At 45.4% G+C, this 25604-nt stretch overlaps 1 protein-coding gene across 1 annotated transcript in view; it reads right to left on the bottom strand.

Moving 5' to 3' along the window:
* LOC139387566 (retinal-specific phospholipid-transporting ATPase ABCA4-like) overlaps positions 1-25604 on the bottom strand; it is a 151176-nt gene that overhangs the window by 103840 nt on the left and 21732 nt on the right. Inside the window, exons 5-6 of the mRNA XM_071133892.1 lie at positions 23974-24113; positions 22730-22857 (exon numbers count right to left, since the gene is read on the bottom strand). Of these exons, the coding sequence (XP_070989993.1) occupies positions 22730-22857; positions 23974-24113 (268 nt within the window). The remainder of the gene's footprint in view (positions 1-22729; positions 22858-23973; positions 24114-25604) is intronic.

Here is a 25604-nt window from a genome sequence, read left to right on the forward strand (position 1 = left end):
CCAAAAGGACTGAAACAACAACATACCCATGTTTCCTTCTAGCCAGTCCAAAGGACTGAAACAACAACATCCCCATGTTTCCTTCTAGCCAGTCCAAAGGACTGAAACAACAACAACCCCATGTTTCCTTCTAGCCAGTCAAAATGACTGAAACAACAACATCCCCATGTTTCCTTCTAGCCAGTCCAAAGGACTGAAACAACATCACCATGTTTCCTTCTAGCCAGTCCAAAGGGACTGAAACAACAACATCCCCATGTTTCCTTCTAGCCAGTCCAAAGGACTGAAACAACAACCCCATGTTTCCTTCTAGCCAGTCCAAAAGGACTGAAACAACAACATCCACATGTTTCCTTCTAGCCAGTCCAAAGGACTGAAACAAAAACATCCCCATGTTTCCTTCTAGCCAGTCCAAAGGACTGAAACAACAACATCCCCATGTTTCCTTCTAGCCAGTCCAAAGGACTGAAACAAAAACATCCCCATGTATCCTTCTAGCCAGTCCAAAAGGACTGAAACAACAACATACCCATGTTTCCTTCTAGCCAGTCCAAAGGACTGAAAAAACAACATCACCATGTTTCCTTCTAGCCAGTCCAAAGGACTGAAACAACAACATCACCATGTTTCCTTCTAGCCAGTCCAAAGGACTGAAACAACAACATCCCCATGTTTCCTTCCAGCCAGTCCAAAAGGAGTGAAACAACAACATACCCATGTTTCCTTCTAGCCAGTCAAAAGGACTGAAACAACAACATCCCCATGTTTCCTTCTAGCCAGTCCAAAGGACTGAAACAACAACATCACCATGTTTCCTTCTAGCCAGTCCAAAGGACTGAAACAACAACATCCCCATGTTTCCTTCCAGCCAGTCCAAAAGGACTGAAACAACAACATACCCATGTTTCCTTCTAGCCAGTCCAAAGGACTGAAACAACAACATCCCCATGTTTCCTTCTAGCCAGTCCAAAGGACTGAAATAACAACAACCCCATGTTTCCTTCTAGCCAGTCCAAAGGACTGAAACAACAACATCCCCATGTTTCCTTCTAGCCAGTCCAAAGGACTGAAACAACAACATCCCCATGTTTCCTTCTAGCCAGTCCAAAGGACTGAAACAACAACAACCCCATGTTTCCTTCTAGCCAGTCCAAAGGACTGAAACAACAACATCCCCATGTTTCCTTCTAGCCAGTCCAAAGGACTGAAACAACAACATCACCATGTTTCCTTCTAGCCAGTCCAAAGGGACTGAAACAACAACATCCCCATGTTTCCTTCTAGCCAGTCCAAAGGACTGAAACAACAACCCCATGTTTCCTTCTAGCCAGTCCAAAAGGACTGAAACAACAACATCCCCATGTTTCCTTCTAGCCAGTCCAAAGGACTGAAACAAAAACATCCCCATGTTTCCTTCTAGCCAGTCCAAAGGACTGAAACAACAACATCACCATGTTTCCTTCTAGCCAGTCCAAAGGACTGAAACAACAACATCACCATGTTTCCTTCTAGCCAGTCCAAAGGACTGAAACAACAACATCCCCATGTTTCCTTCCAGCCAGTCCAAAAGGACTGAAACAACAACATACCCATGTTTCCTTCTAGCCAGTCCAAAGGACTGAAACAACAACATCCCCATGTTTCCTTCTAGCCAGTCCAAAGGACTGAAACAACAACAACCCCATGTTTCCTTCTAGCCAGTCAAAATGACTGAAACAACAACATCCCCATGTTTCCTTCTAGCCAGTCCAAAGGACTGAAACAACATCACCATGTTTCCTTCTAGCCAGTCCAAAGGGACTGAAACAACAACATCCCCATGTTTCCTTCTAGCCAGTCCAAAGGACTGAAACAACAACCCCATGTTTCCTTCTAGCCAGTCCAAAAGGACTGAAACAACAACATCCACATGTTTCCTTCTAGCCAGTCCAAAGGACTGAAACAAAAACATCCCCATGTTTCCTTCTAGCCAGTCCAAAGGACTGAAACAACAACATCCCCATGTTTCCTTCTAGCCAGTCCAAAGGACTGAAACAAAAACATCCCCATGTATCCTTCTAGCCAGTCCAAAAGGACTGAAACAACAACATACCCATGTTTCCTTCTAGCCAGTCCAAAGGACTGAAAAAACAACATCACCATGTTTCCTTCTAGCCAGTCCAAAGGACTGAAACAACAACATCACCATGTTTCCTTCTAGCCAGTCCAAAGGACTGAAACAACAACATCCCCATGTTTCCTTCCAGCCAGTCCAAAAGGAGTGAAACAACAACATACCCATGTTTCCTTCTAGCCAGTCAAAAGGACTGAAACAACAACATCCCCATGTTTCCTTCTAGCCAGTCCAAAGGACTGAAACAACAACATCACCATGTTTCCTTCTAGCCAGTCCAAAGGACTGAAACAACAACATCCCCATGTTTCCTTCCAGCCAGTCCAAAAGGACTGAAACAACAACATACCCATGTTTCCTTCTAGCCAGTCCAAAGGACTGAAACAACAACATCCCCATGTTTCCTTCTAGCCAGTCCAAAGGACTGAAATAACAACAACCCCATGTTTCCTTCTAGCCAGTCCAAAGGACTGAAAGAACAACATCCCCATGTTTCCTTCTAGCCAGTCCAAAGGACTGAAACAACAACATCACCATGTTTCCTTCTAGCCAGTCCAAAGGGACTGAAACAACAACATCCCCATGTTTCCTTCTAGCCAGTCCAAAGGACTGAAACAACAACCCCATGTTTCCTTCTAGCCAGTCCAAAGGACTGAAACAACAACATCCCCATGTTTCCTTCTAGCCAGTCCAAAGGACTGAAACAACAACCCCATGTTTCCTTCTAGCCAGTCCAAAAGGACTGAAACAACAACATCCACATGTTTCCTTCTAGCCAGTCCAAAGGACTGAAACAAAAACATCCCCATGTTTCCTTCTAGCCAGTCCAAAGGACTGAAACAACAACATCCCCATGTTTCCTTCTAGCCAGTCCAAAGGACTGAAATAACAACAACCCCATGTTTCCTTCTAGCCAGTCCAAAGGACTGAAAGAACAACATCCCCATGTTTCCTTCTAGCCAGTCCAAAGGACTGAAACAACAACATCACCATGTTTCCTTCTAGCCAGTCCAAAGGGACTGAAACAACAACATCCCCATGTTTCCTTCTAGCCAGTCCAAAGGACTGAAACAACAACCCCATGTTTCCTTCTAGCCAGTCCAAAGGACTGAAACAACAACATCCACATGTTTCCTTCTAGCCAGTCCAAAGGACTGAAACAACAACATCCCCATGTTTCCTTCTAGCCAGTCCAAAGGACTGAAACAACAACATCACCATGTTTCCTTCTAGCCAGTCCAAAGGACTGAAACAACAACATCCCCATGTTTCCTTCTAGCCAGTCCAAAGGACTGAAACAACAACCCCATGTTTCCTTCTAGCCAGTCCAAAAGGACTGAAACAACAACATCCACATGTTTCCTTCTAGCCAGTCCAAAGGACTGAAACAAAAACATCCCCATGTTTCCTTCTAGCCAGTCCAAAGGACTGAAACAACAACATCCCCATGTTTCCTTCTAGCCAGTCCAAAGGACTGAAACAAAAACATCCCCATGTATCCTTCTAGCCAGTCCAAAAGGACTGAAACAACAACATACCCATGTTTCCTTCTAGCCAGTCCAAAGGACTGAAACAACAACATCACCATGTTTCCTTCTAGCCAGTCCAAAGGACTGAAACAAAAACATCCCCATGTATCCTTCTAGCCAGTCCAAAAGGACTGAAACAACAACATACCCATGTTTCCTTCTAGCCAGTCCAAAGGACTGAAACAACAACATCACCATGTTTCCTTCTAGCCAGTCCAAAGGACTGAAACAACAACATCACCATGTTTCCTTCTAGCCAGTCCAAAGGACTGAAACAACAACATCACCATGTTTCCTTCTAGCCAGTCCAAAGGGACTGAAACAACAACATCCCCATGTTTCCTTCTAGCCAGTCCAAAGGACTGAAACAACAACCCCATGTTTCCTTCTAGCCAGTCCAAAAGGACTGAAACAACAACATCCCCATGTTTCCTTCTAGCCAGTCCAAAGGACTGAAACAACAACCCCATGTTTCCTTCTAGCCAGTCCAAAAGGACTGAAACAACAACATCCACATGTTTCCTTCTAGTCAGTCCAAAGGACTGAAACAAAAACATCCCCATGTTTCCTTCTAGCCAGTCCAAAGGACTGAAACAACAACATCCCCATGTTTCCTTCTAGCCAGTCCAAAGGACTGAAACAAAAACATCCCCATGTATCCTTCTAGCCAGTCCAAAAGGACTGAAACAACAACATACCCATGTTTCCTTCTAGCCAGTCCAAAGGACTGAAACAACAACATCACCATGTTTCCTTCTAGCCAGTCCAAAGGACTGAAACAACAACATCACCATGTTTCCTTCTAGCCAGTCCAAAGGACTGAAACAACAACATCACCATGTTTCCTTCTAGCCAGTCCAAAGGACTGAAACAACAACATCCCCATGTTTCCTTCCAGCCAGTCCAAAAGGACTGAAACAACAACATACCCATGTTACCTTCTAGCCAGTCCAAAGGACTGAAACAACAACATCCCCATGTTTCCTTCTAGCCAGTCCAAAGGACTGAAACAAAAACATCCCCATGTATCCTTCTAGCCAGTCCAAAAGGACTGAAACAACAACATACCCATGTTTCCTTCTAGCCAGTCCAAAGGACTGAAACAACAACATCACCATGTTTCCTTCTAGCCAGTCCAAAGGACTGAAACAACAACATCACCATGTTTCCTTCTAGTCAGTCCAAAGGACTGAAACAACAACATCACCATGTTTCCTTCTAGCCAGTCCAAAGGACTGAAACAACAACATCCCCATGTTTCCTTCCAGCCAGTCCAAAAGGACTGAAACAACAACATACCCATGTTTCCTTCTAGCCAGTCCAAAGGACTGAAACAACAACATCCCCATGTTTCCTTCTAGCCAGTCCAAAGGACTGAAACAACAACATCACCATGTTTCCTTCTAGCCAGTCCAAAGGACTGAAACAACAACATCCCCATGTTTCCTTCTAGCCAGTCCAAAGGACTGAAACAACAACATCACCATGTTTCCTTCTAGCCAGTCCAAAGGACTGAAACAACAACATCCCCATGTTTCCTTCCAGCCAGTCCAAAATGACTGAAACAACAACATGTTTCCTTCTAGCCAGTCCAAAGGACTGAAACAACAACATCCCCATGTTTCCTTCTAGCCAGTCCAAAGGACTGAAACAACAACAACCCCATGTTTCCTTCTAGCCAGTCCAAAGGACTGAAAGAACAACATCCCCATGTTTCCTTCTAGCCAGTCCAAAGGACTGAAACAACAACATCACCATGTTTCCTTCTAGCCAGTCCAAAGGGACTGAAACAACAACATCCCCATGTTTCCTTCTAGCCAGTCCAAAGGACTGAAACAAAAACATCCCCATGTTTCCTTCTAGCCAGTCCAAGGGACTGAAATAACAGCATCACCATGTTTCTTTCTAGCCAGTCCAAGGGACTGAAACAACAACATCCCCATGTTTCCTTCTAGCCAGTCCAAAGGGACTGAAACAACAACATCCCCATGTTTCCTTCTAGCCAGTCCAAAGGACTGAAACAACAACATCCCCATGTTTCCTTCTAGCCAGTCCAAATGGACTGAAACAACAACATCCCCATGTTTCCTTCTAGCCAGTCCAAAGGACTGAAACAACAACATCCCCATGTTTCCTTCCAGCCAGTCCAAAGGACTGAAACAACAACATCCCCATGTTTCCTTCTAGCCAGTCCAAAGGACTGAAACAACAACATCCCCATGTTTCTTTCTAGCCAGTCCAAAGGACTGAAACAACAACATCCCCATGTTTCCTTCTAGCCAGTCCAAAGGACTGAAACAACAACATCCCCATGTTTCCTTCTAGCCAGTCCAAAGGACTGAAACAAAAACATCCCCATGTGTCTTTCTAGCCAGTCCAAAGGACTGAAACAACAACAACCCCATGTTTCCTTCTAGCCAGTCCAAAGGACTGAAACAACAACATCCCCATGTTTCTTTCTAGCCAGTCCAAAGGACTGAAACAAAAACATCCCCATGTTTCTTTCTAGCCAGTCCAAAGGACTGAACAACAGCAACCCCATGTTTCCTTCTAGCCAGTCCAAAGGACTGAAACAACAACATCCCCATGTTTCCTTCTAGCCAGTCCAAAGGACTGAAACAACAACATCCCCATGTTTCCTTCTAGCCAGTCCAAAGGACTGAAACAACAACATCCCCATGTTTCCTTCTAGCCAGTCCAAAGGACTGAAACAACAACATCCCCATGTTTCCTTCTAGCCAGTCCAAAGGACTGAAACAACAACAACCCCATGTTTCCTTCTAGCCAGTCCAAAGGACTGAAACAACAACATCCCCATGTTTCCTTCTAGCCAGTCCAAAGGACTGAAACAACAACATCACCATGTTTCCTTCTAGCCAGTCCAAAGGGACTGAAACAACAACATCCCCATGTTTCCTTCTAGCCAGTCCAAAGGACTGAAACAACAACCCCATGTTTCCTTCTAGCCAGTCCAAAAGGACTGAAACAACAACATCCCCATGTTTCCTTCTAGCCAGTCCAAAGGACTGAAACGAAAACATCCCCATTTTTCCTTCTAGCCAGTCCAAAGGACTGAAACAACAACATCACCATGTTTCCTTCTAGCCAGTCCAAAGGACTGAAACAACAACATCACCATGTTTCCTTCCAGCCAGTCCAAAAGGACTGAAACAACAACATACCCATGTTTCCTTCTAGCCAGTCCAAAGGACTGAAACAAAAACATCCCCATGTTTCCTTCTAGCCAGTCCAAAGGACTGAAACAACAACATCACCATGTTTCCTTCTAGCCAGTCCAAAGGACTGAAACAACAACATCCCCATGTTTCCTTCTAGCCAGTCCAAAGGACTGAAACAACAACATCCCCATGTTTCCTTCTAGCCAGTCCAAATGGACTGAAACAACAACATCCCCATGTTTCCTTCTAGCCAGTCCAAAGGACTGAAACAACAACATCCCCATGTTTCCTTCCAGCCAGTCCAAAGGACTGAAACAACAACATCCCCATGTTTCCTTCTAGCCAGTCCAAAGGACTGAAACAACAACATCCCCATGTTTCTTTCTAGCCAGTCCAAAGGACTGAAACAACAACATCCCCATGTTTCCTTCTAGCCAGTCCAAAGGACTGAAACAACAACATCCCCATGTTTCCTTCTAGCCAGTCCAAAGGACTGAAACAAAAACATCCCCATGTGTCTTTCTAGCCAGTCCAAAGGACTGAAACAACAACAACCCCATGTTTCCTTCTAGCCAGTCCAAAGGACTGAAACAACAACATCCCCATGTTTCTTTCTAGCCAGTCCAAAGGACTGAAACAAAAACATCCCCATGTTTCTTTCTAGCCAGTCCAAAGGACTGAACAACAACAACCCCATGTTTCCTTCTAGCCAGTCCAAAGGACTGAAACAACAACATCCCCATGTTTCCTTCTAGCCAGTCCAAAGGACTGAAACAACAACATCCCCATGTTTCCTTCTAGCCAGTCCAAAGGACTGAAACAACAACATCCCCATGTTTCCTTCTAGCCAGTCCAAAGGACTGAAACAACAACATCCCCATGTTTCCTTCTAGCCAGTCCAAAGGACTGAAACAACAACAACCCCATGTTTCCTTCTAGCCAGTCCAAAGGACTGAAACAACAACATCCCCATGTTTCCTTCTAGCCAGTCCAAAGGACTGAAACAACAACATCACCATGTTTCCTTCTAGCCAGTCCAAAGGGACTGAAACAACAACATCCCCATGTTTCCTTCTAGCCAGTCCAAAGGACTGAAACAACAACCCCATGTTTCCTTCTAGCCAGTCCAAAAGGACTGAAACAACAACATCCCCATGTTTCCTTCTAGCCAGTCCAAAGGACTGAAACGAAAACATCCCCATTTTTCCTTCTAGCCAGTCCAAAGGACTGAAACAACAACATCACCATGTTTCCTTCTAGCCAGTCCAAAGGACTGAAACAACAACATCACCATGTTTCCTTCCAGCCAGTCCAAAAGGACTGAAACAACAACATACCCATGTTTCCTTCTAGCCAGTCCAAAGGACTGAAACAAAAACATCCCCATGTTTCCTTCTAGCCAGTCCAAAGGACTGAAACAACAACATCACCATGTTTCCTTCTAGCCAGTCCAAAGGACTGAAACAACAACATCACCATGTTTCCTTCTAGCCAGTCCAAAGGACTGAAACAACAACATCCCCATGTTTCCTTCCAGCCAGTCCAAAAGGACTGAAACAACAACATACCCATGTTTCCTTCTAGCCAGTCCAAAGGACTGAAACAACAACATCCCCATGTTTCCTTCTAGCCAGTCCAAAGGACTGAAACAACAACAACCCCATGTTTCCTTCTAGCCAGTCCAAAGGACTGAAACAACAACATCCCCATGTTTCCTTCTAGCCAGTCCAAAGGACTGAAACAACAACATCACCATGTTTCCTTCTAGCCAGTCCAAAGGGACTGAAACAACAACATCCCCATGTTTCCTTCTAGCCAGTCCAAAGGACTGAAACAAAAACATCCCCATGTTTCCTTCTAGCCAGTCCAAAGGACTGAAACAACAACATCCACATGTTTCCTTCTAGCCAGTCCAAAGGACTGAAACAAAAACATCCCCATGTATCCTTCTAGCCAGTCCAAAAGGACTGAAACAACAACATACCCATGTTTCCTTCTAGCCAGTCCAAAGGACTGAAACAACAACATCACCATGTTTCCTTCTAGCCAGTCCAAAGGACTGAAACAACAACATCACCATGTTTCCTTCTAGCCAGTCCAAAGGACTGAAACAACAACATCCCCATGTTTCCTTCCAGCCAGTCCAAAAGGACTGAAACAACAACATACCCATGTTTCCTTCTAGCCAGTCCAAAGGACTGAAACAACAACATCCCCATGTTTCCTTCTAGCCAGTCCAAAGGACTGAAAGAACAACATCACCATGTTTCCTTCTAGCCAGTCCAAAGGACTGAAACAACAACATCCCCATGTTTCCTTCCAGCCAGTCCAAAAGGACTGAAACAACAACATACCTATGTTTCCTTCTAGCCAGTCCAAAGGACTGAAACAACAACATCCCCATGTTTCCTTCTAGCCAGTCAAAAGGACTGAAACAACAACAACCCCATGTTTCCTTCTAGCCAGTCCAAAGGACTGAAAGAACAACATCCCCATGTTTCCTTCTAGCCAGTCCAAAGGACTGAAACAACAACATCACCATGTTTCCTTCTAGCCAGTCCAAAGGGACTGAAACAACAACATCCCCATGTTTCCTTCTAGCCAGTCCAAAGGACTGAAACAACAACCCCATGTTTCCTTCTAGCCAGTCCAAAAGGACTGAAACAACAACATCCACATGTTTCCTTCTAGCCAGTCCTAAGGACTGAAACAAAAACATCCCCATGTTTCCTTCTAGCCAGTCCAAAGGACTGAAACAACAACATCCCCATGTTTCCTTCTAGCCAGTCCAAAGGACTGAAACAAAAACATCCCCATGTATCCTTCTAGCCAGTCCAAAAGGACTGAAACAACAACATACCCATGTTTCCTTCTAGCCAGTCCAAAGGACTGAAACAACAACATCACCATGTTTCCTTCTAGCCAGTCCAAAGGACTGAAACAACAACATCACCATGTTTCCTTCTAGCCAGTCCAAAGGACTGAAACAACAACATCCCCATGTTTCCTTCTATCCAGTCCAAAGGACTGAAACAAAAACATCCCCATGTTTCCTTCTAGCCAGTCCAAGGGACTGAAACAAAAACATCCCCATGTTTCCTTCTAGCCAGTCCAAGGGACTGAAATAACAGCATCACCATGTTTCTTTCTAGCCAGTCCAAAAGGACTGAAACAACAACATTCCCATGTTTCCTTCTAGCCAGTCCAAAGGACTGAAACGAAAACATCCCCATTTTTCCTTCTAGCCAGTCCAAAGGACTGAAACAACAACATCACCATGTTTCCTTCTAGCCAGTCCAAAGGACTGAAACAACAACATCACCATGTTTCCTTCTAGCCAGTCCAAAGGACTGAAACAACAACATCCCCATGTTTCCTTCCAGCCAGTCCAAAAGGACTGAAACAACAACATACCCATGTTTCCTTCTAGCCAGTCCAAAGGACTGAAACAACAACATCCCCATGTTTCCTTCTAGCCAGTCCAAAGGACTGAAACAACAACAACCCCATGTTTCCTTCTAGCCAGTCCAAAGGACTGAAACAACAACATCCCCATGTTTCCTTCTAGCCAGTCCAAAGGACTGAAACAACAACATCACCATGTTTCCTTCTAGCCAGTCCAAAGGGACTGAAACAACAACATCCCCATGTTTCCTTCTAGCCAGTCCAAAGGACTGAAACAACAACATCACCATGTTTCCTTCTAGCCAGTCCAAAAGGACTGAAACAACAACATCCACATGTTTCCTTCTAGCCAGTCCAAAGGACTGAAACAAAAACATCCCCATGTTTCCTTCTAGCCAGTCCAAAGGACTGAAACAACAACATCCCCATGTTTCCTTCTAGCCAGTCCAAAGGACTGAAACAAAAACATCCCCATGTATCCTTCTAGCCAGTCCAAAGGACTGAAACAACAACCCCATGTTTCCTTCTAGCCAGTACAAAAGGACTGAAACAACAACATCCCCATGTTTCCTTCTAGCCAGTCCAAAGGACTGAAACAAAAACATCCCCATGTTTCCTTCTAGCCAGTCCAAAGGACTGAAACAACAACATCACCATGTTTCCTTCTAGCCAGTCCAAAGGACTGAAACAACAACATCACCATGTTTCCTTCTAGCCAGTCCAAAGGACTGAAACAACAACATCCCCATGTTTCCTTCCAGCCAGTCCAAAAGGACTGAAACAACAACATACCCATGTTTCCTTCTAGCCAGTCCAAAGGACTGAAACAACAACATCCCCATGTTTCCTTCTAGCCAGTCCAAAGGACTGAAACAACAACATCCCCATGTTTCCTTCTAGCCAGTCCAAAGGACTGAAACAAAAACATCCCCATGTATCCTTCTAGCCAGTCCAAAGGACTGAAACAACAACCCCATGTTTCCTTCTAGCCAGTACAAAAGGACTGAAACAACAACATCCCCATGTTTCCTTCTAGCCAGTCCATAGGACTGAAACAAAAACATCCCCATGTTTCCTTCTAGCCAGTCCAAAGGACTGAAACAACAACATCACCATGTTTCCTTCTAGCCAGTCCAAAGGACTGAAACAACAACATCACCATGTTTCCTTCTAGCCAGTCCAAAGGACTGAAACAACAACATCCCCATGTTTCCTTCCAGCCAGTCCAAAAGGACTGAAACAACAACATACCCATGTTTCCTTCTAGCCAGTCCAAAGGACTGAAACAACAACATCCCCATGTTTCCTTCTAGCCAGTCCAAAGGACTGAAACAACAACAGCCCCATGTTTCCTTCTAGCCAGTCCAAAGGACTGAAACAACAACATCCCCATGTTTCCTTCTAGCCAGTCCAAAGGACTGAAACAACAACATCACCATGTTTCCTTCTAGCCAGTCCAAAGGACTAAAACAACAACATCACCATGTTTCCTTCTAGCCAGTCCAAAGGACTGAAACAACAACATCCCCATGTTTCCTTCTATCCAGTCCAAAGGACTGAAACAAAAACATCCCCATGTTTCCTTCTAGCCAGTCCAAGGGACTGAAACAAAAACATCCCCATGTTTCCTTCTAGCCAGTCCAAGGGACTGAAATAACAGCATCACCATGTTTCTTTCTAGCCAGTCCAAAAGGACTGAAACAACAACATCCCCATGTTTCCTTCTAGCCAGTCCAAAGGACTGAAACGAAAACATCCCCATTTTTCCTTCTAGCCAGTCCAAAGGACTGAAACAACAACATCACCATGTTTCCTTCTAGCCAGTCCAAAGGACTGAAACAACAACATCACCATGTTTCCTTCTAGCCAGTCCAAAGGACTGAAACAACAACATCCCCATGTTTCCTTCCAGCCAGTCCAAAAGGACTGAAACAACAACATACCCATGTTTCCTTCTAGCCAGTCCAAAGGACTGAAACAACAACATCCCCATGTTTCCTTCTAGCCAGTCCAAAGGACTGAAACAACAACAACCCCATGTTTCCTTCTAGCCAGTCCAAAGGACTGAAACAACAACATCCCCATGTTTCCTTCTAGCCAGTCCAAAGGACTGAAACAACAACATCACCATGTTTCCTTCTAGCCAGTCCAAAGGGACTGAAACAACAACATCCCCATGTTTCCTTCTAGCCAGTCCAAAGGACTGAAACAACAACCCCATGTTTCCTTCTAGCCAGTCCAAAAGGACTGAAACAACAACATCCACATGTTTCCTTCTAGCCAGTCCAAAGGACTGAAACAAAAACATCCCCATGTTTCCTTCTAGCCAGTCCAAAGGACTGAAACAACAACATCCCCATGTTTCCTTCTAGCCAGTCCAAAGGACTGAAACAAAAACATCCCCATGTATCCTTCTAGCCAGTCCAAAGGACTGAAACAACAACCCCATGTTTCCTTCTAGCCAGTACAAAAGGACTGAAACAACAACATCCCCATGTTTCCTTCTAGCCAGTCCAAAGGACTGAAACAAAAACATCCCCATGTTTCCTTCTAGCCAGTCCAAAGGACTGAAACAACAACATCACCATGTTTCCTTCTAGCCAGTCCAAAGGACTGAAACAACAACATCACCATGTTTCCTTCTAGCCAGTCCAAAGGACTGAAACAACAACATCCCCATGTTTCCTTCCAGCCAGTCCAAAAGGACTGAAACAACAACATACCCATGTTTCCTTCTAGCCAGTCCAAAGGACTGAAACAACAACATCCCCATGTTTCCTTCTAGCCAGTCCAAAGGACTGAAACAACAACAACCCCATGTTTCCTTCTAGCCAGTCCAAAGGACTGAAACAACAACATCCCCATGTTTCCTTCTAGCCAGTCCAAAGGACTGAAACAACAACATCACCATGTTTCCTTCTAGCCAGTCCAAAGGGACTGAAACAACAACATCCCCATGTTTCCTTCTAGCCAGTCCAAAGGACTGAAACAAAAACATCCCCATGTTTCCTTCTAGCCAGTCCAAAGGACTGAAACAACAACATCCACATGTTTCCTTCTAGCCAGTCCAAAGGACTGAAACAAAAACATCCCCATGTATCCTTCTAGCCAGTCCAAAAGGACTGAAACAACAACATACCCATGTTTCCTTCTAGCCAGTCCAAAGGACTGAAACAACAACATCACCATGTTTCCTTCTAGCCAGTCCAAAGGACTGAAACAACAACATCACCATGTTTCCTTCTAGCCAGTCCAAAGGACTGAAACAACAACATCCCCATGTTTCCTTCCAGCCAGTCCAAAAGGACTGAAACAACAACATACCCATGTTTCCTTCTAGCCAGTCCAAAGGACTGAAACAACAACATCCCCATGTTTCCTTCTAGCCAGTCCAAAGGACTGAAAGAACAACATCACCATGTTTCCTTCTAGCCAGTCCAAAGGACTGAAACAACAACATCCCCATGTTTCCTTCCAGCCAGTCCAAAAGGACTGAAACAACAACATACCTATGTTTCCTTCTAGCCAGTCCAAAGGACTGAAACGAAAACATCCCCATTTTTCCTTCTAGCCAGTCCAAAGGACTGAAACAACAACATCACCATGTTTCCTTCTAGCCAGTCCAAAGGACTGAAACAACAACATCACCATGTTTCCTTCTAGCCAGTCCAAAGGACTGAAACAACAACATCCCCATGTTTCCTTCCAGCCAGTCCAAAAGGACTGAAACAACAACATACCCATGTTTCCTTCTAGCCAGTCCAAAGGACTGAAACAACAACATCCCCATGTTTCCTTTTAGCCAGTCCAAAGGACTGAAACAACAACAACCCCATGTTTCCTTCTAGCAAATCCAAAGGACTGAAACAACAACATCCCCATGTTTCCTTCTAGCCAGTCCAAAGGACTGAAACAACAACCCCATGTTTCCTTCTAGCCAGTCCAAAAGGACTGAAACAACAACATCCACATGTTTCCTTCTAGCCAGTCCAAAGGACTGAAACAAAAACATCCCCATGTTTCCTTCTAGCCAGTCCAAAGGACTGAAACAACAACATCCCCATGTTTCCTTCTAGCCAGTCCAAAGGACTGAAACAAAAACATCCCCATGTATCCTTCTAGCCAGTCCAAAGGACTGAAACAACAACCCCATGTTTCCTTCTAGCCAGTACAAAAGGACTGAAACAACAACATCCCCATGTTTACTTCTAGCCAGTCCAAAGGACTGAAACAAAAACATCCCCATGTTTCCTTCTAGCCAGTCCAAAGGACTGAAACAACAACATCACCATGTTTCCTTCTAGCCAGTCCAAAGGACTGAAACAACAACATCACCATGTTTCCTTCTAGCCAGTCCAAAGGACTGAAACAACAACATCCCCATGTTTCCTTCCAGCCAGTCCAAAAGGACTGAAACAACAACATACCCATGTTTCCTTCTAGCCAGTCCAAAGGACTGAAACAACAACATCCCCATGTTTCCTTCTAGCCAGTCCAAAGGACTGAAACAACAACAACCCCATGTTTCCTTCTAGCCAGTCCAAAGGACTGAAACAACAACATCCCCATGTTTCCTTCTAGCCAGTCCAAAGGACTGAAACAACAACATCACCATGTTTCCTTCTAGCCAGTCCAAAGGGACTGAAACAACAACATCCCCATGTTTCCTTCTAGCCAGTCCAAAGGACTGAAACAAAAACATCCCCATGTTTCCTTCTAGCCAGTCCAAAGGACTGAAACAACAACATCCACATGTTTCCTTCTAGCCAGTCCAAAGGACTGAAACAAAAACATCCCCATGTATCCTTCTAGCCAGTCCAAAAGGACTGAAACAACAACATACCCATGTTTCCTTCTAGCCAGTCCAAAGGACTGAAACAACAACATCACCATGTTTCCTTCTAGCCAGTCCAAAGGACTGAAACAACAACATCACCATGTTTCCTTCTAGCCAGTCCAAAGGACTGAAACAACAACATCCACATGTTTCCTTCTAGCCAGTCCTAAGGACTGAAACAAAAACATCCCCATGTTTCCTTCTAGCCAGTCCAAAGGACTGAAACAACAACATCCCCATGTTTCCTTCTAGCCAGTCCAAAGGACTGAAACAAAAACATCCCCATGTATCCTTCTAGCCAGTCCAAAAGGACTGAAACAACAACATACCCATGTTTCCTTCTAGCCAGTCCAAAGGACTGAAACAACAACATCACCATGTTTCCTTCTAGCCAGTCCAAAGGACTGAAACAACAACATCACCATGTTTCCTTCTAGCCAGTCCAAAGGACCGAAACAACAACATCCCCATGTTTCCTTCTATCCAGTCCAAAGGACTGAAACAAAAACATCCCCATGTTTCCTTCTAGCCAGTCCAAGGGACTGAAACAAAAACATCCCCATGTTTCCTTCTAGCCAGTCCAAGGGACTGAAATAACAGCATCACCATGTTTCTTTCTAGCCAGTCCAAGGGACTGAAACAACAACATCCCCATGTTTCCTTCTAGCCAGTCCAAAGGGACTGAAACAACAACATCCCCATGTTTCCTTCTAGCCAGTCCAAAGGACTGAAACAACAACATCCCCATGTTTCCTTCTAGCCAGTCCAAAGGGACTGAAACAACAACATCCCCATGTTTCCTTCTAGCCAGTCCAAAGGACTGAAACAACAACATCCCCATGTTTCCTTCCAGCCAGTCCAAAGGACTGAAACAACAACATCCCCATGTTTCCTTCTAGCCAGTCCAAAGGACTGAAACAACAACATCACCATGTTTCCTTCTAGCCAGTCCAAAGGACTGAAACAAAAACATCCCCATGTTTCCTTCTAGCCAGTCCAAGGGACTGAAATAACAGCATCACCATGTTTCTTTCTAGCCAGTCCAAGGGACTGAAACAACAACATCCCCATGTTTCCTTCTAGCCAGTCCAAAGGGACTGAAACAACAACATCCCCATGTTTCCTTCCAGCCAGTCCAAAAGGACTGAAACAACAACATCCCCATGTTTCCTTCTAGCCAGTCCAAAGGACTGAAACAACAACATCCCCATGTTTCCTTCTAGCCAGTCCAAAGGACTGAAACAACAACATCCCCATGTTTCCTTCTAGCCAGTCCAAAGGACTGAAACAACAACATCACCATGTTTCCTTCTAGCCAGTCCAAAGGACTGAAACAACAACATCCCCATGTTTCCTTCCAGCCAGTCCAAAAGGACTGAAACAACAACATACCCATGTTTCCTTCTAGCCAGTCCAAAGGACTGAAACAACAACATCCCCATGTTTCCTTCTAGCCAGTCCAAAGGACTGAAAGAACAACATCACCATGTTTCCTTCTAGCCAGTCCAAAGGACTGAAACAACAACATCCCCATGTTTCCTTCCAGCCAGTCCAAAAGGACTGAAACAACAACATACCTATGTTTCCTTCTAGCCAGTCCAAAGGACTGAAACAACAACATCCCCATGTTTCCTTCTAGCCAGTCCAAAGGACTGAAACAACAACAACCCCATGTTTCCTTCTAGCCAGTCCAAAGGACTGAAAGAACAACATCCCCATGTTTCCTTCTAGCCAGTCCAAAGGACTGAAACAACAACATCACCATGTTTCCTTCTAGCCAGTCCAAAGGGACTGAAACAACAACATCCCCATGTTTCCTTCTAGCCAGTCCAAAGGACTGAAACAACAACCCCATGTTTCCTTCTAGCCAGTCCAAAAGGACTGAAACAACAACATCCACATGTTTCCTTCTAGCCAGTCCTAAGGACTGAAACAAAAACATCCCCATGTTTCCTTCTAGCCAGTCCAAAGGACTGAAACAACAACATCCCCATGTTTCCTTCTAGCCAGTCCAAAGGACTGAAACAAAAACATCCCCATGTATCCTTCTAGCCAGTCCAAAAGGACTGAAACAACAACATACCCATGTTTCCTTCTAGCCAGTCCAAAGGACTGAAACAACAACATCACCATGTTTCCTTCTAGCTAGTCCAAAGGACTGAAACAACAACATCACCATGTTTCCTTCTAGCCAGTCCAAAGGACTGAAACAACAACATCCCCATGTTTCCTTCTATCCAGTCCAAAGGACTGAAACCAAAACATCCACATGTGTCCTTCTAGCCAGTCCAAAGGACTGAAACAAAAACATCCCCATGTATCCTTCTAGCCAGTCCAAAAGGACTGAAACAACAACATACCCATGTTTCCTTCTAGCCAGTCCAAAGGACTGAAACAACAACATCACCATGTTTCCTTCTAGCCAGTCCAAAGGACTGAAACAACAACATCACCATGTTTCCTTCTAGCCAGTCCAAAGGACTGAAACAACAACATCCCCATGTTTCCTTCCAGCCAGTCCAAAAGGACTGAAACAACAACATACCCATGTTTCCTTCTAGCCAGTCCAAAGGACTGAAACAACAACATCCCCATGTTTCCTTCTAGCCAGTCCAAAGGACTGAAAGAACAACATCACCATGTTTCCTTCTAGCCAGTCCAAAGGACTGAAACAACAACATCCCCATGTTTCCTTCCAGCCAGTCCAAAAGGACTGAAACAACAACATACCCATGTTTCCTTCTAGCCAGTCCAAAGGACTGAAACAACAACATCCCCATGTTTCCTTCTAGCCAGTCCAAAGGACTGAAACAACAACAACCCCATGTTTCCTTCTAGCCAGTCCAAAGGACTGAAAGAACAACATCCCCATGTTTCCTTCTAGCCAGTCCAAAGGACTGAAACAACAACATCACCATGTTTCCTTCTAGCCAGTCCAAAGGGACTGAAACAACAACATCCCCATGTTTCCTTCTAGCCAGTCCAAAGGACTGAAACAACAACCCCATGTTTCCTTCTAGCCAGTCCAAAAGGACTGAAACAACAACATCCACATGTTTCCTTCTAGCCAGTCCTAAGGACTGAAACAAAAACATCCCCATGTTTCCTTCTAGCCAGTCCAAAGGACTGAAACAACAACATCCCCATGTTTCCTTCTAGCCAGTCCAAAGGACTGAAACAAAAACATCCCCATGTATCCTTCTAGCCAGTCCAAAAGGACTGAAACAACAACATACCCATGTTTCCTTCTAGCCAGTCCAAAGGACTGAAACAACAACATCACCATGTTTCCTTCTAGCCAGTCCAAAGGACTGAAACAACAACATCACCATGTTTCCTTCTAGCCAGTCCAAAGGACTGAAACAACAACATCCCCATGTTTCCTTCTATCCAGTCCAAAGGACTGAAACAAAAACATCCCCATGTTTCCTTCTAGCCAGTCCAAGGGACTGAAACAAAAACATCCCCATGTTTCCTTCTAGCCAGTCCAAGGGACTGAAATAACAGCATCACCATGTTTCTTTCTAGCCAGTCCAAGGGACTGAAACAACAACATCCCCATGTTTCCTTCTAGCCAGTCCAAAGGGACTGAAACAACAACATCCCCATGTTTCCTTCTAGCCAGTCCAAAGGACTGAAACAACAACATCCCCATGTTTCCTTCTAGCCAGTCCAAAGGGACTGAAACAACAACATCCCCATGTTTCCTTCTAGCCAGTCCAAAGGACTGAAACAACAACATCCCCATGTTTCCTTCCAGCCAGTCCAAAGGACTGAAACAACAACATCCCCATGTTTCCTTCTAGCCAGTCCAAAGGACTGAAACAACAACATCACCATGTTTCCTTCTAGCCAGTCCAAAGGACTGAAACAACAACATCCCCATGTTTCCTTCTAGCCAGTCCAAAGGACTGAAACAACAACATCACCATGTTTCCTTCTAGCCAGTCCAAAGGACTGAAACAACAACATCCCCATGTTTCCTTCCAGACAGTCCAAAAGGACTGAAACAACAACATACCCATGTTTCCTTCTAGCCAGTCCAAAGGACTGAAACAACAACATCCCCATGTTTCCTTCTAGCCAGTCCAAAGGACTGAAAGAACAACATCACCATGTTTCCTTCTAGCCAGTCCAAAGGACTGAAACAACAACATCCCCATGTTTCCTTCCAGCCAGTCCAAAAGGACTGAAACAACAACATACCTATGTTTCCTTCTAGCCAGTCCAAAGGACTGAAACAACAACATCCCCATGTTTCCTTCTAGCCAGTCCAAAGGACTGAAACAACAACAACCCCATGTTTCCTTCTAGCCAGTCCAAAGGACTGAAAGAACAACATCCCCATGTTTCCTTCTAGCCAGTCCAAAGGACTGAAACAACAACATCACCATGTTTCCTTCTAGCCAGTCCAAAGGGACTGAAACAACAACATCCCCATGTTTCCTTCTAGCCAGTCCAAAGGACTGAAACAACAACCCCATGTTTCCTTCTAGCCAGTCCAAAAGGACTGAAACAACAACATCCACATGTTTCCTTCTAGCCAGTCCTAAGGACTGAAACAAAAACATCCCCATGTTTCCTTCTAGCCAGTCCAAAGGACTGAAACAACAACATCCCCATGTTTCCTTCTAGCCAGTCCAAAGGACTGAAACAAAAACATCCCCATGTATCCTTCTAGCCAGTCCAAAAGGACTGAAACAACAACATACCCATGTTTCCTTCTAGCCAGTCCAAAGGACTGAAACAACAACATCACCATGTTTCCTTCCAGCCAGTCCAAAGGACTGAAACAACAACATCACCATGTTTCCTTCTAGCCAGTCCAAAGGACTGAAACAACAACATCCCCATGTTTCCTTCTATCCAGTCCAAAGGACTGAAACCAAAACATCCCCATGTTTCCTTCTAGCCAGTCCAAGGGACTGAAACAAAAACATCCCCATGTTTCCTTCTAGCCAGTCCAAGGGACTGAAATAACAGCATCACCATGTTTCTTTCTAGCCAGTCCAAGGGACTGAAACAACAACATCCCCATGTTTCCTTCTAGCCAGTCCAAAGGGACTGAAACAACAACATCCCCATGTTTCCTTCTAGCCAGTCCAAAGGACTGAAACAACAACATCCCCATGTTTCCTTCTAGCCAGTCCAAAGGGACTGAAACAACAACATCCCCATGTTTCCTTCTAGCCAGTCCAAAGGACTGAAACAACAACATCCCCATGTTTCCTTCCAGCCAGTCCAAAGGACTGAAACAACAACATCCCCATGTTTCCTTCTAGCCAGTCCAAAGGACTGAAACAACAACATCACCATGTTTCCTTCTAGCCAGTCCAAAGGACTGAAACAAAAACATCCCCATGTTTCCTTCTAGCCAGTCCAAGGGACTGAAATAACAGCATCACCATGTTTCTTTCTAGCCAGTCCAAGGGACTGAAACAACAACATCCCCATGTTTCCTTCTAGCCAGTCCAAAGGGACTGAAACAACAACATCCCCATGTTTCCTTCCAGCCAGTCCAAAAGGACTGAAACAACAACATCCCCATGTTTCCTTCTAGCCAGTCCAAAGGACTGAAACAACAACATCCCCATGTTTCCTTCTAGCCAGTCCAAAGGACTGAAACAACAACATCTCCATGTTTCCTTCTAGCCAGTCCAAAGGACTGAAACAACAACATCCCCATGTTTCCTTCTAGCCAGTCCAAAGGACTGAAACAACAACAACCCCATGTTTCCTTCCAGCCAGTCCAAAGGACTGAAACAACAACATCCCCATGTTTCCTTCTAGCCAGTCCACAGGACTGAAACAACAACATCCCCATGTTTCCTTCCAGCCAGTCCAAAGGACTGAAACAACAACATCCCCATGTTTCCTTCTAGCCAGTCCAAAGGACTGAAACAACAACATCCCCATGTTTCCTTCTAGCCAGTCCAAAGGACTGAAACAACAACATCCCCATGTTTCTTTCTAGCCAGTCCAAAGGACTGAAACAGCAACATCCCCATGTTTCCTTCTAGCCAGTCCAAAGGACTGAAACAACAACATCCCCATGTTTCCTTCTAGCCAGTCCAAGGGACTGAAACAAAAACATTCCCATGTTTCCTTCTAGCCAGTCCAAAGGACTGAAACAACAACATCCCCATGTTTCTTTCTAGCCAATCCAAAGGACTGAAACAGCAACATCCCCATGTTTCCTTCTAGCCAGTCCAAAGGACTGAAACAACAACATCCCCATGTTTCCTTCTAGCCAGTCCAAGGGACTGAAACAAAAACATCCCCATGTTTCCTTCTAGCCAGTCCAAAGGACTGAAACAACAACATCCCCATGTTTCCTTCTAGCCAGTCCAAAGGACTGAAACAACAACATCCCCATGTTTCCTTCTAGCCAGTCCAAAGGGACTGAAACAACAACATCCCCATGTTTCCTTCTAGCCAGTCCAAAGGACTGAAACAACAACATCCCCATGTTTCCTTCCAGCCAGTCCAAAGGACTGAAACAACAACATCCCCATGTTTCCTTCTAGCCAGTCCAAAGGACTGAAACAACAACATCACCATGTTTCCTTCTAGCCAGTCCAAAGGACTGAAACAAAAACATCCCCATGTTTCCTTCTAGCCAGTCCAAGGGACTGAAATAACAGCATCACCATGTTTCTTTCTAGCCAGTCCAAGGGACTGAAACAACAACATCCCCATGTTTCCTTCTAGCCAGTCCAAAGGGACTGAAACAACAACATCCCCATGTTTCCTTCCAGCCAGTCCAAAAGGACTGAAACAACAACATCCCCATGTTTCCTTCTAGCCAGTCCAAAGGACTGAAACAACAACATCCCCATGTTTCCTTCTAGCCAGTCCAAAGGACTGAAACAACAACATCTCCATGTTTCCTTCTAGCCAGTCCAAAGGACTGAAACAACAACATCCCCATGTTTCCTTCTAGCCAGTCCAAAGGACTGAAACAACAACAACCCCATGTTTCCTTCCAGCCAGTCCAAAGGACTGAAACAACAACATCCCCATGTTTCCTTCTAGCCAGTCCACAGGACTGAAACAACAACATCCCCATGTTTCCTTCCAGCCAGTCCAAAGGACTGAAACAACAACATCCCCATGTTTCCTTCTAGCCAGTCCAAAGGACTGAAACAACAACATCCCCATGTTTCCTTCTAGCCAGTCCAAAGGACTGAAACAACAACATCCCCATGTTTCTTTCTAGCCAGTCCAAAGGACTGAAACAGCAACATCCCCATGTTTCCTTCTAGCCAGTCCAAAGGACTGAAACAACAACATCCCCATGTTTCCTTCTAGCCAGTCCAAGGGACTGAAACAAAAACATTCCCATGTTTCCTTCTAGCCAGTCCAAAGGACTGAAACAACAACATCCCCATGTTTCTTTCTAGCCAGTCCAAAGGACTGAAACAGCAACATCCCCATGTTTCCTTCTAGCCAGTCCAAAGGACTGAAACAACAACATCCCCATGTTTCCTTCTAGCCAGTCCAAGGGACTGAAACAAAAACATCCCCAGGTTTCCTTCTAGCCAGTCCAAAGGACTGAAACAACAGCATCACCATGTTTCTTTCTAACCAGTCCAAGGGACTGAAACAACAGCGAAACAGAGCACTATCTCCCTAGTTATTAGTTCTACCTGTTCTTCCTATATACCTGTTCTGGACGGACTTGAGCGTTGACCAGCTGATGAACCACAGACTCTGACAGGCCAACGTCTCTCAGCAGGAAGGCTGTCAACATCTCATCATCCTTTAGGATATCCTCTATCTTCAGACCTCGACCTGGAACAGGAATTAAACATGGATACTGAGGGAGAACAAAGAGGAGGTGTATCCTGCAGGAGAGGAAGAGGAGGTGTATCCTGTGGGAGAGGAAGAGGAGGTGGATACTGCAGGAGAGGAAGAGGAGGTGTATCCTGTGGGAGAGGAAGAGGAGGTGTATACTGCAGGAGAGGAAGAGGAGGTGGATACTGAGGGAGAGGAAGAGGAGGTGTATACTGAGGGAGAGGAAGAGGAGGTGTATACTGCAGGAAAGGAAGATGAGGTGTATACTGCAGGAGAGGAAGAGGAGGTGGATACTGAGGGAGAGGAAGAGGAGGTGTATACTGCAGGAGAGGAAAAGGAGGTGTATACTGCAGGAGAGGAAGAGGAGGTGTATACTGCAGAAGAGGAAGAGGAGGTGTATACTGAGGGAGAGGAAGAGGAGGTGTATACTGCAGGAGAGGAAGATGAGGTGTATACTGCAGGAGAGGAAGAGGAGGTGTATACTGCAGGAGAGGAAGAGGAGGTGTATACTGCAGGAGAGGAAGAGGAGGTGTATACTGCAGGAGAGGAAGAGGAGGTGTATACTGCAGGAGAGGAAGAGGAGGTGTATACTGCAGGAGAGGAAGAGGAGGTGTATACTGCAGAAGAGGAAGAGGAGGTGTATACTGCAGAAGAGGAAGAGGAGGTGTATACTGAGGGAGAGGAAGAGGAGGTGTATACTGCAGGAGAGGAAGATGAGGTGTATACTGCAGGAGAGGAAGAGGAGGTGTATACTGCAGGAGAGGAAGAGGAGGTGTATACTGCAGGAGAGGAAGAGGAGGTGTATACTGCAGGAGAGGAAGAGGAGGTGTATACTGCAGGAGAGGAAGAGAAGGTGGATACTGCAGGAGAGGAAGACGAGGTGTATACTGCAGGAGAGGAAGAGGAGGATTGAAGGTGTATTCCAAACAGAACCAAACAGAAGCAAACAGCCAAAACGGGTTGTAACTAACCTGGACTTGTTTGTTGTAACTAACCTGGACTTGTTTGTTGTAACTAACCTGGACTTGTTTGTTGTAATGTTTTTCTACGGTTTGCTACAGCATTAATAAATACATCCCTGGACTCATAGTGATGCAGGGTGATTGTCAGTACCGGCTATCTGTTCTGGTGTGTTACAGATGGTGTCCATGAAGTTGTTCATGACGGCCATGTCCTCCCACAGCCGACCCAACTGCTGGAACTCTGGGTCGTCGAACAACAGCTCATTGGAGTCAGCCCAGAACCGCGCCAGTCTAAAACACAGAACATAGAACCAACCAAGACAATTGAGTATAGAACCGTGAAGAACCCAGGAGAACATCTGAGTTTACAACACAGAACCATGGATAACCCAGCATAACATCTGAGTCTACGGCACAGAACCATGGAGAACCCAGGAGAACATCTGAGTCTAAAGCACAGAACCATGGAGAACCCAGCAGAACATCTGAGTCTAAAGACCAGAACCATGGAGAACCCAGCAGAACATCTGAGTCTAAAGCACAGAACCATGGAGAACCCAGCAGAACATCTGAGTCTAAAAGACACATGTTCTTCTTGGTGGTAATAGAGAAAAGGATGAGAGGTTGAAGTAGAGAGGGAGGAGACAGAGACGGAGAGGGAGAGAGGGATGAGACTGAGAGATGATGAGGCAGAGGGAGAGAGGGATGAGACTGAGAGATGATGAGGAAGAGGGAGAGAGGGAGGAGACAGAGACGGAGAGGGAGAGAGGGATGGGACTGAGAGATGGTGAGGGAGAGGGAGAGAGGGATGAGACTGAGAGATGATGAGGAAGAGGGAGAGAGGGAGGAGACAGAGATGGAGAGGGAGAGAGGGATAAGACTGAGAGATGATGAGGGAGAGGGAGAGAGGGATGAGACAGAGAGATGATGAGGGAGAGGGAGAGAGGGATAAGACTGAGAGATGATGAGGAAAGGGGAGGGAGGGATGAGACAGAGATGATGAGGGAGAGGGAGAGAGAGATGAGACTGAGAGACGATGAGGGAGAGGGAGATAGAGATGAGACTGAGAGATGATGAGGGAGAGGGAGAGAGGGATAAGACTGAGAGATGATGAGGAAAGGGGAGGGAGGGATGAGACTGAGAGAGGATGAGGGAGAGAGGGATGAGACTGAGACGGAGAGGGAGAGAGGGATGAGACTGAGAGATGGTGAGGGAGAGGGAGAGAGGGATGAGACTGAGAGATGATGAGGAAGAGGGAGAGAGGGATAAGACTGAGAGATGATGAGGGAGAGGGAGAGAGAGATGAGACTGAGAGACGATGAGGGAGAGGGAGAGAGAGATGAGACTGGGAGATGATGAGGGAGAGGGAGAGAGGGATGAGACTGAGAGATGATGCAGAAGAGGGAGGGAGGGATGAGACTGAGAGATGATGAGGGAGAGGGAGAGAGGGATGAGACTGAGAGATGATGAGGGAGAGGGAGAGAGGGATGAGACTGAGAGATGGTAAGGGAGAGGGAGAGAGGGATGAGACTGAGAGATGGTAAGGGAGAGGGAGGAGACAGAGACGGAGAGGGAGAGAGGGTTGAGACTGAGAGATGATGAGGGAGAGGGAGAGAGAGATGAGACTGAGAGATGATGAGGGAGAGGGAGAGAGGGATGAGACTGAGAGATGATGAGGGAGAGGGAGAGAGAGATGAGACTGAGGGATGATGAGGGAGAGGGAGAGAGAGATGAGACTGAGAGATGATGAGGGAGAGGGAGAGAGAGATGAGACTGAGAGAT

The sequence above is a fragment of the Oncorhynchus clarkii genome, chromosome 28, assembly GCF_045791955.1.
Source record: "Oncorhynchus clarkii lewisi isolate Uvic-CL-2024 chromosome 28, UVic_Ocla_1.0, whole genome shotgun sequence".
In the NCBI taxonomy this organism is placed as follows: Eukaryota; Metazoa; Chordata; class Actinopteri; order Salmoniformes; family Salmonidae; genus Oncorhynchus; species Oncorhynchus clarkii.